Source organism: Camelus dromedarius, chromosome 13, assembly GCF_036321535.1.
Source record: "Camelus dromedarius isolate mCamDro1 chromosome 13, mCamDro1.pat, whole genome shotgun sequence".
Lineage (NCBI taxonomy): Eukaryota > Metazoa > Chordata > Mammalia > Artiodactyla > Camelidae > Camelus > Camelus dromedarius.
Window position 1 is genome coordinate 312,802 of NC_087448.1, and position 16,440 is coordinate 329,241.

At 59.7% G+C, this 16,440-nt stretch overlaps 1 protein-coding gene across 3 annotated transcripts in view; it reads left to right on the forward strand.

Annotated features, from left to right (window-relative positions):
- The first annotated feature begins 895 nt into the window (after positions 1-895).
- GAS6 (growth arrest specific 6) overlaps positions 896-16,440 on the forward strand; it is a 33,078-nt gene continuing 17,533 nt past the window's right edge. The window contains exons 1-4 of one of the 3 annotated variants that reach the window (XR_010383542.1): positions 896-1,117; positions 1,367-1,533; positions 13,462-13,486; positions 14,741-14,803. Coding sequence is in view for 1 of the 3 variants with exons in the window: in XM_031466388.2 (XP_031322248.2) it covers positions 1,039-1,117; positions 1,367-1,533; positions 13,462-13,486; positions 14,741-14,803 (334 nt within the window). In the remaining 2 variants the exon portion in view is untranslated. Of the gene's footprint in view, positions 1,118-1,366; positions 1,534-13,123; positions 13,231-13,461; positions 13,487-14,740; positions 14,804-16,440 lie in introns of those variants that run through there. The other 2 variants (XM_031466388.2, XM_064492921.1) reach the window with 2 other exon arrangements.

The following is a 16,440-nucleotide window of genomic DNA, read 5'->3' on the forward strand; positions in this document are numbered from 1 at the left end:
AGGAAGGAAGGCGAGGAGAAACAGGTGCAGACTCAGGGCGTGGAGCCCACCAAGCCAAGCGCGCCCTTGCGCAGGGGGTGGCTGGCTGTGCCTTTCATCTTCACGTTGGGGGCGGGGACCCGGGAGCAGGGTGTGCAGGCCCCCTCCCTGCGGTGTGGGGCTCGCTGCCTGCTTCCTTCCTGAGAGTGGCCTGCTATGTTTTGGTTTTGCTTGTTTGTGTGTTTTCTGCCTGTGACTTTGCAAAATATTCCGGGAGGAGAGACAGAAAAAAAGTCTTGGTTTCCAAGAACAAGCAGAAAGTTGCTTTCAGTTTAAACATCTCCTGGGAAACCTCGAGGGTTTGAGAGTCATCATTATGCAAAACAAGGGTTACAATAGGAAGTAACTTCATCTCGCTCCCTGGACCCCACTGGGACTCGAGCTGACTTCACTGTGTCTTTTCTCCAGTGGGTTTTAAGTCTTGAGAAAATGTGCCCCCCGATCGAAGACGCGGGAAAGGATGTGGCAGATGTAGGGTGGAAGGGGCTTCAATCCGGCGAAGGCTCCAACTGCACCTGTCAGGTTGCTCCTGGCTGTGACCTCTTCTGTGCTTTTCACCATCTCGACTAAATAAGCTTCATCGCTGCCTGGGGAGAAACATCTTCGCTGGGACCACTTGGTCTCGGCGGCCAGCGAGTAGAGTCCCCTCGTGCCGACGACCTGTTTCCCCTCCGCCCTTGATCTTCCGGGAGAAAACCGGCTCGGCCCGGCGGCGGCGGCGGCTGGCGCGGCGCGGCGCGCCCCGCCCGCCCCGCGCGGCCCCGAGGCCGGTCCTGCCCGCGCGCCCCGCCCCCGCCCCCGCCCCCGCCCAGCCCCGCTCGAGCGCCGAGGTGCAGCCGCCGAGATGTGACCTTCAGAGCCGCCTGCACAGGATGATCGGAGCCACCGCCCCGCGGCGCCCGCGGCTCGCCACGGACCCCCGGGCGCTCTGACCGCGCGCCCGGCTCCCGGCCCCGGTCCTCTCCGGGTCCTCGTCCCCGGCCCCCGCCCCGCCCCGCCATGCCGCCGCCGCCCGGGCCCGCAGCCGCCCTGGGCACCGCGCTGCTGCTGCTCCTGCTGGCCTCCGAGTCCGCTCACAGTGAGTACCGCGCGGGGCCGCGGCGCCGGGGGCCGGGAGAGCCCCCGAACACCCCGCCACCCGAGGGCCAGGGGAGCTCCGGTGCCCGCACCCCGACCCAGCCCGCGTGCGCCCACCCTGTGCGCCGCCGCATCCCGGGGCCCGCGGCCGGGAGGACGAGGCGTGCGGGGCCGCACTGACGGCGTGTCCCCGCTCTCTCCCCGCTCCTCCCGCTCCTCCCCGCGGCGTCCTCCCGCCCGCGCCGGGAAGCCGTGATGCTGCGGGCGCGCGAGGCGGCGCAGTTCCTGAGGCCCAGACAGCGCCGCGCCTATCAGATCTTCGAGGAGGCCAAGCAGGGCCACTTGGAGAGGGAGTGCATCGAGGAGCTGTGCAGCCAGGAGGAGGCCCGGGAGGTGTTCGAGAACGACCCCGAGACGGTGAGCACGCGGGCAGGGCTCGGGCGGTGCGGTGTGCGCCCCGGGCGCCTTGGGGCTCCGCGGCGGGGCTGGGCTGGACCGCGATGCGGAGCGGAGAGGCGGCCGCGGCGCCTCCAGCGCTGTCCCTGCAGCACCGCGTTTTGGGGGACACGGTCTGCCCGCGCCCTGGTGGGGAGCCCCGGGGTTCTTCCGCAGTGCAGACTTCCCTGCGCGGAGCCCTTCATAGCAGGGGGCCTGCTACCGGCGCGCCTGCGACTCTTCAGCAGGGAGGCGGTTCAACAGGGAGGCGGTCAGGAATGACGAAAGGGCCGGGCCCTAGGGTGTGGGGAGAGGGCTTGGCAGTCTTCAAGCCTCCTGTTTTGGGGCTCCAGTTCTCCTGGTGACCCCGGGTGCTCGCGTTAGCTGAGGAGGGAGAGACAGATGTCTCCATGGGGTCCCACTGACACCCTGAAGTTACCTTCTATCAGCAGGCTTCTGAAGGCAGCCACTTTAAAGGAAATACGCGATAATATGAGAGCTCCGCCAGAGTGAAGTAGAGTCCGTTTTAAAATGTAAAAGAAAGAAATGGCTTAAAAACCAGCACAGCTTCCTACTCGCCTCCCCCTTCACTGGCTTGGAGGTGAGGAATGGAGCCTCTGCTTGAAAGGTGTGAGGACTGGCACTGCTGCCGCAGCAGGTCCCAAAATATGATGACAAGAATAGCACTGGAACATATACCGGGAGGGGTCAGGGGTCTGTCGGGGTGGGAAGCAAGGAGGGACCTGGCCCCTTCAGCAAGGGGCACTCTTGGAAGCAGCTGGTGACTTCAGGAGCCTGACGTGCTGGCTCAGGACACATTTCTATTAATAATGTCCTTGGAGCATGTGGGGTGGCTGAGCCGCCGACTGCAGGGAGCAGCCCAAGTGTGGATGGTGTCTGCGGAGCAGCCAGAGAGCCGTGCCGTCTTGGGGGTGTGGTGGGGGGAGGAGACGTTGCTTAAGAACATCGGTGGCAGTGGTGCCCGGTGGGCCCCTGGGTGCATGTCTGTCTCAGAAAGGTGACTTTGGGAAGTGAAAGTGATGGAAAGGGGAGGACTCGCACTGCATCAGTTCGCACCATGAGCTCAGGGTGACTTCACAGCTGCTGTTGGTTCTACAGGAAGTTTTCTTTCAAAGCATTCTTCTGGGAGTAAAGAAACGTCACATGCAGTAAACACATGGCCGGGAGGGATGTGGGCTTTGACTTCCACTTTACAACCCCTCTGTCCCCTTCCTGAAACCAGCCCGAGAGTGGTGGGCCAGGCTGCAGTGTCCCTGGTGTCCCCTGCGGCTTGGCTGGTGGCTGCACCGGGACAGGTGCTCTCTCGGGTCACTGCCCTTGGGGTCAACAGCAACACGGTTCTGCTGGTCTTTTCTGGACTATTTTCCCATGTCTTTAATGCTGAGTCCCAGTGGCCCAGTTTTCCGAAGGTCCCGGAGGCAGGCTGTGTGCCCAGCAGCCGAGGGTCACCGCCCAGCTGCAGGCTCTTGTGACAGGTGCAGTGCTCACCAGCCCGTGCAAGCCCAGAGCGTTTGCTTGTCCAGGGTGTGGTCTGGGCCTGCAGGTGACAAGAGTTCAGGGCAGCGAGGCCACCGCCGCCCCGACCCGCCCACGGCCCTGCTGCCTGGACAGCCTGCACTCAGTCCCCGTGTCCTCCTCCCCCAAGCCGTCTCCTCTCTCAAGCTGCCTTTATATTTTAATGATCTCTGTCTACAAACATATGAAGTGAAGACAAGAAAAAATCAGTGCTCACTGACTGTGACTTTAATGCAACCACCCTTTCTGTGCGGGGACTTTGAACTTTCCTGCGCTTTTCCTGAGGTGGAGTTGCTGGAACCCTGCAGGGCATCCTCTCCGAGCCAGCCGGTCCGGGACGTGTGAGTTCCTTTCATATCAAGGCGTCTATAATTTTCCTGTCCTTGTCCCTGACCCCCACCCCCAAACAGCATGCATCTTCCCCTTTATCCACCAGCTCCCCGAGGCAGAGCAGCTGCTCTGTGCCTCCCGTGCAGTGAGTTGGCTGCAGACCCTTCATTTTAACCTGCACCTTGCATCCTGTGTGGATCGCTATGTAGACTGCTGGCTCTCTTGTCTGGATTTGGCCCTTGGTTAGTCTTCCTCTTCCTTGAGAGGCAATGTGGAACGCTGGGGTCCACACCGTCCCTTCCGCACTCTGGGGAGAGCCAGGATCCCGGGGTAGGGGGAGCCCCTGCAAACTCCGTCCACTGCTAACACAGCTGTGGAAGAGCAGCACTCTTGAACGAGGTGGTCCTGTGAAATGATCAGCGGGTTCCTCTGCTCCACAAGGTTTGGGACTCTCTTTAGAAGTATTAATTTCTTCCCTTCAAGTGTTGCTCATTGTGAGTGTTTGTGGGTTGAGGCCGACAGAGTGACTGGATGAGGTGCCCTGACCTCAGTTCAGGAGCCAGCAGGACCGCTGCCCGTGTCCTAAAGTCCTGTAGGTTCTTCGGGCTGTGACCTGCCTGCTGTCTCAAGCGGCTGCCTGTAGGAAACGCCAGTCTTCACCGGCCAGGGCCACTCTGGGGCCGCACCCTTGGCCGCCTGTCCTCAGTGTGTCTGGCTTAGTTGGAGCCACACGCCTGGTGCAGGATTGACGACGCTGCTCTTTGCTGCCGGCAGGGAAGGTGCTGCCTCTCCCGTTCCCGTTCCTGGGGCTCCAGGGTGCCCTGGGAGCGAGTAGGGAGTGGGCAGGCATGGGCACCTGGACTGCTCTCTGGGCTGCAGACCCCTCCCTGGAATTCGGGGGCTCTGCTCCTGAGTGGTCTGTGCTGGGTGTATTCTAGGGTCTTTCTGCCAAACAGCTTGTTCCAAACTGGGCCGTCTTCCTCTTTGGGAAGGGCAGGTGCTTGACCTTCATTCAGAACTCTCCTTTGAGCAGGTAGCTGGGGGCACATGGCTCCTTCCTGATTCTGGGGTTATCACACACCTGTGCCGGAAAGGAAGCAGCCTGGGGGCTTTCCTGACCCCAGGGGTCCTGGCCCCACTGCCCCCCTGCCTCGCAGGGGAGTGTCCAGGCTACAGCTCAGGCCCTCTCGACCTTCCAACCCTCCCCCGAGCCCAGGGGTGATTGGATTCCCACCTTATCTTGCTTTCTTTTCACATTGTTACTCTCTCTTCCTGACATTTCTGTCCTGGCGTCCCGCTCAGAAGGCTCTGGGTCGCCAGTCCCCCACATGTCTCTGCTGGACTCTCCTGAGTTCTTCCCAAAGCTCCCCCAGGCCAGCCCAGAGTCACCCTTCTACGTAAGTCCTTTAAGGCAGGCAGGTTCCGGGCGCCGATACCAGCTCAGTAATCACTCTCGGCTCCTGGAAAGGATTCTGGACAAAAGACTCCCTCAGCCTGACCTGCTGCCCGGTCATAGGTCACCACCTGCAGCAGCTGGTGCCACCCCAAGGCCCGTGGACTGGAAAGAATCCAGGCCCTGGCCCTTGACCCCCGCCTCCATTAACTGAGACGCAAACAGTAATGACCCCAGTACTGGCAGCACAGGGCGTCACACCCTGGGGGCCTCTCAGCATCCGAGCACAGCCTGAGCCTGACGTCTGACCCTGTGTGTTCCTCCTCCACCCCGTGTCTCTTTCTGTGTCTGTCTCTCTCTGTCTCTGTCTCTCTCCCTCCATCTCTCTCCCGTCACCTCTACCCCCGACCCCCACTCTCTCAGACGTGAGGACCTGGTGGTGGGGATGATCAGGGTTGGAGGAGCCCCGTGGTGCTGCTGGCCTTGACTTAACCATGTCTGCCAACCCCTGTCTGCCTGAGATCCAGAGTCTGGGGAAAGCTGAGGGTGGCACCCCAAGGGAGGTGAAGGCCCTTCCCTCAAGTCTCCCCTTGTTGGAGTGGCCTGAGGGGTCTCGTGCAGGACAGAATTGGAGTCCAGCAGGAGGATGGGAAGGAAGAGGGGGACCTTGTCACCTCCAGTGACCTCCAGGACAGCTTGGCCCACCTGCCCCCCAAAGCCCCACTGACCCTGACAGCCGTCCCTACCACTCGGACACTCAGACACCCTCAGACTCACACCCTCACTGTCCTCTCTGCCGCTCTGGGGTCCACGGGGGATGAGACCAGGCCCCTGGCCCTGCACAGCCCCGCCCCCCTCCCACTGGCCACACAGGCCTCCAGGCACGAGGCCTCCAGGCTGGGCCCTGGCCCCGGGCGCTCCCCTGGAGGCTGAGGAAGCCGGCAGGGGCTGGATTCTCTGAAGTGTTGTTCGACCGGTTGTGTTTTCTCCGGATTTGGCTCCCGCAAAGCTCCGAGGTCTGCAGACGGCTGCTTAGGCCTGGGCCAGCACGCAGGTCCCGGTGCCAGGCCTGCTGCTCCCTGGTGGGCCCCGGGGGAGAGGAGGGCTCTCTCCAGCCCCTCAGATGCTTGTTTTAATCCCTGGGGTCTGCAGGACTCAGAGCTGGTCTCTCCAGCCTAATGACAGGGCAGGCCTTGCAAATCACGCCTCATCCTCGCCAGTGGGCTCAGCTCTGTGGAAAACCGACTGAAGGGATTCTGAACACACCGAAGGTCTGCTGTGTTACTTAGGGACAGAGCACCCTTGTGAGAAGCTGATGCTTGTGGCCTGTTTCTTGACATTCCAAGCAGCCGGGCCAGGACATTCCAAACACTTCCAGGTTATTATTTTACCCCGGCACTGCTGGCAGGTGTCCGACTTCTTCACGCTGCGTTTCCTGCGGTCAGAGGTGGGGCTGTCTCTGTGAGGTGCGGACTTTGCTGTGGTTTGGGGGTTAGTATTTGATGTTGGCAGTGCTCTGCCCGTTCGGGGGTTATTTTGGCCCAGTGATTTCACTGCAAACCTGGTGCGTATACCTTGTAAATTTTGAGCCTGACAGAGTGCAGTTTGTTAAGCTTAAAAATAATTTTTAGGGAGGAGCAGGAGGTGGGAGAGATCTTTATTTCCCTCCGGCGGAAAATTGTACTGACTGAAAACACGCTTTTCAGAGGAGGTAGTAACGTGTTACTGTCACACTTTTCATTCTTATTTTCTTGGATTTTTTCCCCCAAATTGTGGGTGAAGTTTGTTTTCCTCCAGTTAGTGCTCACAATAATAAAACGCATTCTTTTCCACATCTGTTCCCCAAACCTGCCATCTAGACCCAGTTCTCTGAGTACCTCTTCTTACAACATTGTGTTCCATGGAAGTCTCACAGCCGGGCTCTGCCAGCTTCTGGTCACTGCTGCAGCGGCCAGGGGCCCCTGCGGCCAGGTGGGGGCCGCCCACCCAGGACTGAGGCATGACTGGCGGCTGCAGGTGCAGTCCCCGGGGCGGGGGTGGGCAGGCTAGGTTTGGACACTTGTCTCTTTAGTGCATCTGCACCGCTTCAGATTGAAATGGAAGAACGGGACAGGTTAGGAGGGGGCTGCTGGCCGCCGCCAGGGCCAGGCAGGCATGCTCCCCTCCCGTGTCGTGTCAGCAAACCCTGACAAAGTCATCACAGAAGTCGCTGGGTCCTCACCCACCTCTGCGCCCTCTGGGTTTGTCTCCTTTGGCACCAGCGCATTCGATGCTGCCGAAAACTGCGCGCCTCCCTGCGTGGAGGGGTGGGGGCCGTGGTTCGGGCTGAGAAGCACCGAGCTGCGTGTCATCTTCCCTTTCACGTGCCAGGAGCAGCAGGCTTTTGAACTAGCGTGTGTCACAGAATTGCAGGTGTGCCCCAGGCAGACAGGAGTCTTAGCACCACCTGATTTGAAGCGCTCCTGAGCTGCAGCCCAGGAGCTCATGGGGGCTCGTCGGAGCCAGATCTCTAGGGGGAGGATATGGAGGAGACACCAGGCTCCTTGTGGACGCTGCAGGGACCAGGCCCTAGGGCATCGCCTGCTCCTGGAGGCCCTGACTTTGCCCACAGGCTGTCTCCGACCACGCTGTTTGGACTGCTAACTTGTTCATGTTGTTCTCTGTCGAGTGTTTTACTTTGCTGTTTTGCATGATGAGAAAGTGTATCTTATTTTCCTGAATGACGTACAGGGAAGCATGACCTGCGTGTCTGATGTGGCTGCCTGTGGCCTGTGTGGGTCCAGTGAAGGGCCACACGTGGTGCCTGAGATGCCCCTCTTTTCCTCTCCTCCTTCCCCAGCCTGATCGGGGCACTGCCGCCTCTCAGGCCATGGGGTGAAGCCGCAGCCCCACCACCACCACCACTGCTTGGAACCAGTGGCCTTGTCCCGAGGCCACCGCCACGGCCCTCCCAAGACGGGCCGACACTCAGTCCTCTTCATGCTGCCGGACGGCTGCACGGTGTCCCCCTGCAGCTTTGGGATGGGGCCCAAGCCCCCGCGTCCCCCCGTGCACCTGAGACCAGGTAGGCCTCGTCCCTGCCCAGAGCCCGCTGGTTCCGCTCCGTCCTGGGCCCCAAAACTTGAGGTGGAACGTACTCTACTCACAGGCCCGTCGGGGGCACGTCTTTGTGTCCGGCAGACAGACAGCGTGTGGGGCTCCGCTGGGCACCCCAGGGCCGGCTGCCGCGTGCTGGCGGGGACGGAGCTTCCATCTGATTGGGGAGGTTGTGGTTCCTCACGGCCGCTGTGACACACCAGCACAGACCTACACGTCTGGAGGCAGGGTCTGAAGTGAGTCTGGGGGTGCTGCTCCCCCAGGGGATCCAGGTGAGAACCCTCTCCTGCCTCTTCCAGCTTCTAGAGGCACCGCATCCCCTGGCCCCTCTTCCACCTTCACGGCCAGTAGGGTCGGCGGCTCTTTTCTTGATCTGGCTCCTTTCATTTCTGGCTCTCCTGCCGCCTTGCTCTTCCACATCTGAGGACCTGGTGGTCCCACGGAGCCCCAGGTGACGGCCTCCTCTCCTGACCAGCACCTCCTTGCCTTTGCTGCACAGCCCACCAGATTGGCAGGTGCCAAGGAGGAGGACCTGGACATCTTTGGGTTGTTCTTGTGCCACCAGAGGGAGCATGAAGGACTTGGCACTGGGCCTGGCGCTTAGAAATCCCTCAATACAACATAGCTGTAGTTTGAGTAAAGTTCTGCTGGTTTAATTCTGTGAGTTTCATTTCACTGGGAGGACATGGCAGCCTGGCAGATAAGGCTTAGTACCCTGTGAGGCTTAGTACTGCCCTGTGGGGCTTAGTACTACCATGTGAGGCTTAGTACTGCCATGTGAGGCTTAGTGCTCTGTGAGGCTTAGTACCACCCTGTGAGGCTCTTAGTACCCGGTGAGGCTTAGTGCCCAGTGAGGCTCTTAGTACCCAGTGAGGCTTAGTACCCGGCGAGGCTTAGCTGTTTCCTCTCCTGCCCATGAGCACCCCAGCCACTCGAGTGACATCGCCACTTTTGGCCTTGAGAACAGAAGAGTTTACCGAGCAAAGCTGTGGGTGATCAGTGCTGTGAAGGGGAGAGCCAGCAGCTCTCAGAGGCCTTGGCCAGGAGGGCACGTTAGACAGGAAGAGAGGCCACTGAGAGTGCCCCACTCAAAACTGATCAGGTTACACAGTGAGTGTACAAATTAAACTTGAGCATGAAACTGTAAATTAGAAAATCAGATTTATTCCATTTCATGCTGTATAAAATTTGGATTATAAGGGTAATTAGGCACTAAATTTTTAGAACGAAGAGACATTGAAGTAAGATTTGAGGGGAGGGGTAGGTCATATTTTTTCCAAAACAATAATGATTTTTAGAAAGCCAAAATTCTTCTTACCATAAATGGAGACACTTTTGCAGAAAGTATGTGCCACCTCTGTCAGTATTCCCACCACCTTCTCTTAATCCTGGACCACCAGGTTACTCTCTCCTGGAGCAGTCTTTCCATGATACTTGCAAACTTTCTCTTCTTCCATTTTTAATTGGTCTAAAGCCTTATTTATTAAAGCTTTAGCAGTGGCTGTTTCCCTAAACGTTCTCACTGACGTGTGAAACCTTGACTCTTGGTAGATTTATAATTTTACTTTGCAGGTGTTTATAATTCTGTTTGCACTGATTTGTCAGATTCAGCTAGCCTGGTATTGGCTGCATAAATTTGGAAAATGTAAACAACAGAGGTTTAAATGAGGTAGTTTATTTCTCAGGTAAAAAAAAGTGGGAGGCAGGCTGACTAGGGCTGCTCAATGGCAAGTGCCCCAGGACTCACACAGCCTATGTGTGCTCCACTGGACTGGTGCACGGCCTTGTCTTCCAGGCCTCCTCATATACTGGGTAAGATGCTGGAGCACGAGCCATCACATCTGCATTCCGGCAAGGAGGATGGAGAACCAACGCGCCCCACTCTCTTCACTCAGTCTCACTCTCTGTATCTCATTGGCCAGAATTTAGTCACATGACCAGCCTAGATGCAACGGAGGCTGGGCGGTGTAGTCTCGTAGCTGGAGGCATTGCAGCTCCAAATAAATCCAGAGTTCTGTTACTGAGGATGAAGGGAGAGTCGCGGATTGTGGGCAGCAGCTGTAAATCTCTGCCGCGGGGGAGAGGTGTGTGGAAGCAGATCTGTTCTACACGGTTCATTTGTCCACAAGCACTTCCACACCTGGCAGTCGATGCTGTCGTTAACCACGTCGGAGACCTGTGCTGTACCTCGTAACCCAGAGCTTGGAGGAACCAGCCGCTCCTCCACTTCGTGGGGGCCTGGGCAGTCGCCTGTCACCTGAGCCATCAGCCGCAACTGGGGGCCAGGGGCAGGGCTGCCACCCTCTGCCTTAGGGCCTGGCTGACCCAGAGGGGCTGGAGGACTCGCTCAGGGCTTCCTGCAGGTGCTTCACCAGCAGCTGGTGCCCTCGGTGCCCAGAGCAGGTGGGAAGCACGTGGAGGCCGTGTGGCGAGAAGCTGCTGTGGGCAGGTGCAGACTGCAGCGGGAGCTCTTGGTGAGTAAGGAGCGCGGGTTCCGCGCGCCCAAGGCCACAGCTGCTCTGCCAGGGCCCTGAGCATCTGGACAGCAGCGAGTATCGTCCTAAACTGGTGTGAAAGGACCCGGAGAGCTGGGCTTTCCAGGGGTCCGTAGCTACCCCCAAGGGTCCCCTGTGGCCAGAGGATTAGTCAGTTCCTCTAACTGTTTCCTGGGGTGAGACCTTCTGCACGCGGCACATCGACCGGCCAAGTGTGCATCACACCCGCGCGTCTGCCTGCCTCGTCAGGGACCATAGATTTTTGGAAACAAATTTTGGGGCAGTTATCCATCAAAGGAAGTAATCAATTCTTAGTCTACTGTTTGAGAAGTAGCCACATGTATTGTGATGTGGTACGTGACTCCTGTTCCCTCGTGTAAATCCAGGTGAAGCTCCCAGATTCTCCACGACAGAGTGAATCCTGCACCCCGACCCGGTGTCTGCAAGGCCACGTCCACGGGGCTCCCAGCCGAGCTGGGAAGGGCGCTGCCCAGTCCATCCGTCCATGGGGGGCAGGCAGTGAGGGCACCGTGGGGAAGGCTGCGCAGTGTCGGGCTGGAGGCCCTCTTTCATCCGTGGCTTACCCGGGCCCTGCCACCATGTTCCTGGCCTCTGGGGAGCCCAGAGGTTTGGACATGAAGGTGTTTGGTAGCCATCGGAGGCCAAGTTCCAGAACCTTCCCAGCTGCAAGTGTGCCTTGTTTATAAGCTGCAGGAGGTGGCTGTTTTCAGTCTTGTGCTGTTTGAGCCCAGGTGGTGGTTCCATCTCGATAGCGCACGTTCCAACAGACTTGGCTCCCATGTCTTTGACTATTTTCAGAAGGCGAATCTGCCCTCAGAGCGTCACGTTTGATAGAGAGACCCCCAGAAATCCCCCTCCCCACCCAGCCACAGAGGCCCAGGGAGGGACCCCAGAGGACAGTGCATGTAGGGGATTTGGAGCTGCAGGCAGGCGGGCTGCCTGGAGGAGGCTTGCCCAAGGTCCTTGCTTCTGGAGCTGCAGTTCCAGAACCAAGTGTCCCGCGGTGAGGGTGCTGGGGGTGGCCAGTCGACAGTCCTCGCTGACCCAGCCCAGTGAGGGTGGGCTGCTCCCTGCATTTCTTGACCTTTGCCTTGAGGGGTGGAGTTGCTATCTGGGCACAGACCCCGCTGGGAAGTCGGGGTCCTGGTGGTCAGCACAGGTGGAGGCCAGTGTGAGGTCTGTCCATGAAGGGGCTTCTCAAGGATCTCACCAGCCACAGGCTCTCGCCGCACCTTCCGTCATCGGTGAGGCGGCCGCCGGGCCAGACTCCTCAGGAGCAGAGACAGGGCCACGCAGAGAAACTCTCCCTGTGGCTTCAGAACAAATCGAAGCCTCGCTTTAGACCTGAGTGGACCCAGCTGCCCTCGGGCTCAGGCCCTCCCAGGGCCCCGGGTTCACAAGACCACAGGGAGCAGGTGGCATCTGAGGGCAGGTGCCCTGAGGCCAGAAGGGCGTGGTTTTCCTGTTAACAGTGCTCCTTCACAGCAGTAGGATTCATTATTAAAACACATTACATGGTACTGTTAACCAGTCACAATTTTGGAAAACACAGCACCCCTTCCTGGAAAGCTGCGGTCTGCAGGCATCTGTGTGTCGCTGGGGACTCTTCCTGTGGTTCTTAGCCGTCGTTCGGTTCTCAGTCTAACCCTTGGTTTCCTGGACCTGGGTGGGCACTTTCTGCGTCCGTCCTAATCCCCACCACCACTTTGTGACAAAGCCCAGTGGCCTCTGTTCTCCCTCTAAACCCAGGGCGATGCCACTACCCTGAGGGGCCCTGAGAGATCTGGTCACAGGGCCCCAGACTCCTTGTTTCTCTGTTCCTGGCGTCGGCTGGCGCAGGACTGAAAGCAAGAGAAAGAAGTGGAGCCCAGCCTCAGGGTCCCAGGAGCCTAGAGGAGGGTGGTTCTCCCCCCCGGCTTCTGCCTGCCTGTTTGTCACCTTTGCACTGAATGTCACCTTTGAAACCATCACACAAGCTGAATCCCAAACTTACGTTGACTTTTACGTTTCTTTTAAAGAAGCTGAGTTTAAAAAATGGCATCTTTGCCAGAACGTCACTTTGTAAAAGCGCATCTGAGCACATCTCCGCAGGGCGAGCACCCCGCCCCACCCCGCCCCAGCTCGAGGGGCCCTGGCCGGGCGTGCGAGTGGAGGTGACAGACGCGGTGGCGCACGTGTCCTGCAGGCCGGGCGCCTCTGTGCACTCTGATGCCTCCCCCCAGCGGCCCCCCAGCTCTGGGGCCTCATCAGACTCCACAGCCTACCTGGAGCCTCAGTTCACTCGTCTGTGATAAAGGGGCTGATTACGACACCCTCCTTGGAGGCTGGTGTGGGGAGTAATCAAACAAGCAGCGTAGGAACCTGCAGTCCCACCAGCAGGCAGTTCACGTTGGCGTCTGGTCACCTGCTCCCTCAGGAGGGTCTTCAGGGCCAAGCTCTCCGAGGTCGGCCAGAGCAGAATACCCAGGCGCGCGGGGGCCAGGCTGCGGTGAGTCTGGGCCCACGCCCGGAGCTGCTGCTGGAGGGGTCAGGACAACAGCCTCCTGTCTGACCACCCTGTACTGTGCCAACCTCCTGATCTGCAGGCCTGGGTGGAAAGACCCCCGTTTATACCCTCCGAGCCCGTCCGGTAGCTTGTGTTCCAAGTACAGTAACTGCTGAGAGTCGCACAGAGACCTCGGATTTCCCCAAGGGCCCTGCATCCCCGAGGGTCGAAGACTCAGTTTTCTTGGAACTTTTCTCGTCCCCCCACAAGACACTTCGCCCGCACTTTCAGTGGACACAGGTGGCCTGTGCTGGTCACTGCAGGTCTGGTCTCAGGCTTGCAGGCATCAAGCCTCTCCCCGTGGTCTTAAGGCAGAAAGTGGCTTCCGGGGCCGTCCTGTCCCATGGGTGCTGAGCGCCTTCCTCAGACGCCGGCCTCCCTGGAGCCATTTCTGTCCGGGGTGGGGAGAGGGAGGCGCAGGTGACCAGCTGCTGGCGGGGGTGCTCGGACGCCTGGTACCTGCCACTGAACTCTTGCCTTCTCTTTTTCTGCAGGACTATTTTTATCCAAGATACTTAGGTAAGTTGAAATCACTGCTTCTAGTTGGGGGTGTGTGTCGCATGTTGGAGGGACAGGTGGTCAGACCCTGTCACTAAGTCATTCCTGGAGGGAAGATGCTTAATCACACGTGAGTCTGGAACTGCCCAGAGCTCCCGGGTCAAAACCCTGGTCTGTGTCTCTCACACCATCACGGCGAGCTGGGTGACGCCCTCTGCTCTGCTCGGCTGCAGGCTTAGCTCGTTACGTGGGAACACGGTGACTGACTCGGTGTTTTCGGACTTCTTGGTCTCGGGACTGTTGACTCCGACGTCACTGAAGACCTCATAGGGCTTTCGTGTTCGTGGGCCGTGTATATCGCTGCTTGCCATGCTGCTCATTAAGGCCGAGAACGTTAGCGAGGTTTCTGTTCAGTTTGAACAACAGGTGTATGCAGGCACACCCTCAGCAGCGGGTCACCCGCTGGGCCTCTGGGAAGCCCTGGTGGCCCTCGGGGCCAACAGCGGGTCTCTTCAGTGCCGCCTGGAAGGCCCGGGTCCCCCAGACCTGCTTCCGAGTCGGCGTCTGCTCTTGCGAGGAGAGCGGTGTGTTCCGGAGCCTCCCTTTCAGTTGTGTGAATGCATGTTGGTAAAGTTCTCGTTGGCCTTAGAGCCTCTGGGACGTGCCCCTCTGTGTCCACATCTGTCAGTAAGCAGAGTGGACCCGTGAGCAGCCCCAAGAAGCCCGCTGTGGGCTCCCTGCCGGCCTGCTCGCAGGCCTGTGGGCTTGCTTCCTCAGGCAAAGGTGGCAGTGGCCCCCGAGCCCACCTCCGGGGCCATCCGCTGCTGCACCCACATCCCACTTGGCTCGTGGGAGCAGTGGCCACCTACAGAAGGGCCAGGGGAGGGACAGTCGACAGCCCCTGTGCCCAAGTTCAAGTTCAGCTCACCCAGCCGCCCCTGCTCCTGCCCCGGGCCCTGCGCGGAGTGTCTGGATCCGCGTGGAGGAGCTCCATAGAGACTGGTGTCCAGACCCAGGGCCAGTGCGGGTGGAGGCTCAGCTCTGACCATGGCTGGGTGGCCCACTGCATGCCACCAGTGCCCCTTTGGAGACCACGTTCTCCACGTGGGAGGCGGCACCCCCATTTGCCAGTGTTGGGTGTTCCGTGCCCACAAAAGCCAGGCTGTGCTGCTGCTGGAGGGGGTGGTGCCTGCTCGGTGTGAATGGCCCCTGCCCGGTGGTGTGGGCCGCTCCGGCCGTGATGGGGAGTGACGCGCCGCCCGTCCTGTCTTGCAGCATGCATCACCAGACACGGGTCTCCGTACGCCAAGAGCCCGGACTTCGTCGCCTGCGTGCAAAGTAAGTCTGTCTCCTTCCTCGGAGCCCCGGAGTCAGGGCGACTTCGGCTTCGCTGTCATTTTCAGGAGGAGTCTGAGTGCTCCCGTTGCCTTGGAGCCACAGCACCCGCCGGAGGGCCGCTCCCTTTACATGGAGCTTCCTTTTCTAAGCAAGAACCCGCTGGCTTCCTGAGCAGGCGGGAGGTGCGCTCGGTGTGAGAGGCGGCCCTTTCCCAGGTGAGGAGCAGGCGCGTCCAGCCCTGCCTCCCACTCAGTTACGTCCCCTTTCCCCACGGCCACGGGTTCTAAGAATATTCTCAGACATGGAGAGACCCAGACGGAGTCTCGTTTCACACAGGTGCAGGCAGTTCGCTGTGCCACCCCGACCTCCCCGCCGCCCCGCGTGTCCTTTTGTGGGCCTGGCACAGGTGTCCGCGCCCACACTGCAGCGGGGTGGGGGCCGGGGGCGCCTTTCAGCAGTGAGTGTTGCAGGCTCCCAGCCGGCTCCAGGTTTTACTGTAACAGACCCGGGGTGACGGCAGCCTTGTCTGCACGTACCTGCAGCACAGATTCCCAGGACGGGGTCGCGGGGGGAGGCCCAGGCCTGGCCCCCGGCCCCCAGCGCCCCGGGAGGGCAGACCTGTCCCCACCGCACACCAGCCCAGTGGGGTCTTTTCACTGTTTGGTCTCTGCTGGTGGAAAACGACACCCAGTCATTCAGTCTGTGTCTCTCCCTGAGGAGTGAGGCTGGCCTGCGTGTCTGGCAGCCTCGTGTTCCTTCTTCTGTGAATGGTTCGTTTTCTTTGCCTGCTTTCCTTTGTAGGAGCTGTGGAAGGTTTTGCAGATCAGCCATTTGTACTCAAGGCAGCAAAATCTCCCTCAGTTCGTCGTGTGCCTTTTTACTAGTGTTACTGTTCTGAATGATCATACAGTAAAAGTGACGCTCTGGGGGCCCTGTTGCATGAATTCCAGCCCACGCGTGGCACCGAGCACCATCTCATCGGAGCCTGGCTCGCGCCCTGGCTCTGGTCCACACGCCCTGCGGTGCTGTCCACTTATCACCAGCCCACCCACACTTGCCTTCATTCACCTGTTCCACCTGTGAGGGGCATGGCTCTGAGTGCACAGCCAGCCCTGCATGCCAGGTCTCCTGTGCTTGGCTCGGACCGCACCTTGGGGAGAGCGTGGAGGGCAGGCGGCGGGCCAGAGCTGGCCAGGGCCCCACTACTGTGGCCATCCCCACCTATCCACCAGCCGCTGGCCCTGCCTGACTCGTCCCGGGTCACCACCACCAGCCCCAGCCCCGGGGGACAGGAAATGATGGATGTAGCGGGGGTGGGGGGCGGGGGTACCTCCCAGGTGGCCTCCCAGGAGCACATTCTGGGCAGACTGGCCCCTGCTCTCAAGGAGCCAGAACCTGTGGCGTACATCGCGGGTGACCTGGAGCACGCCCCTGCCCTCCGCTGTCCCAGGGTCCCCGTGACTTCTGCTTCCCCAGAAGTCACCCGGGCTCACGGCCCTCAGGCAGATGTGGGAGTGTCACAGCAGTTCCTGCTTCCTGTCGCTTTGGCTTTCTGTTCTTAGCTGTTATTTTGCTGTTGTCAATTTGCCAAACCAGTTTCGTCTTTTTAAATTACGTACTCAAGTTTATTAGGTGGT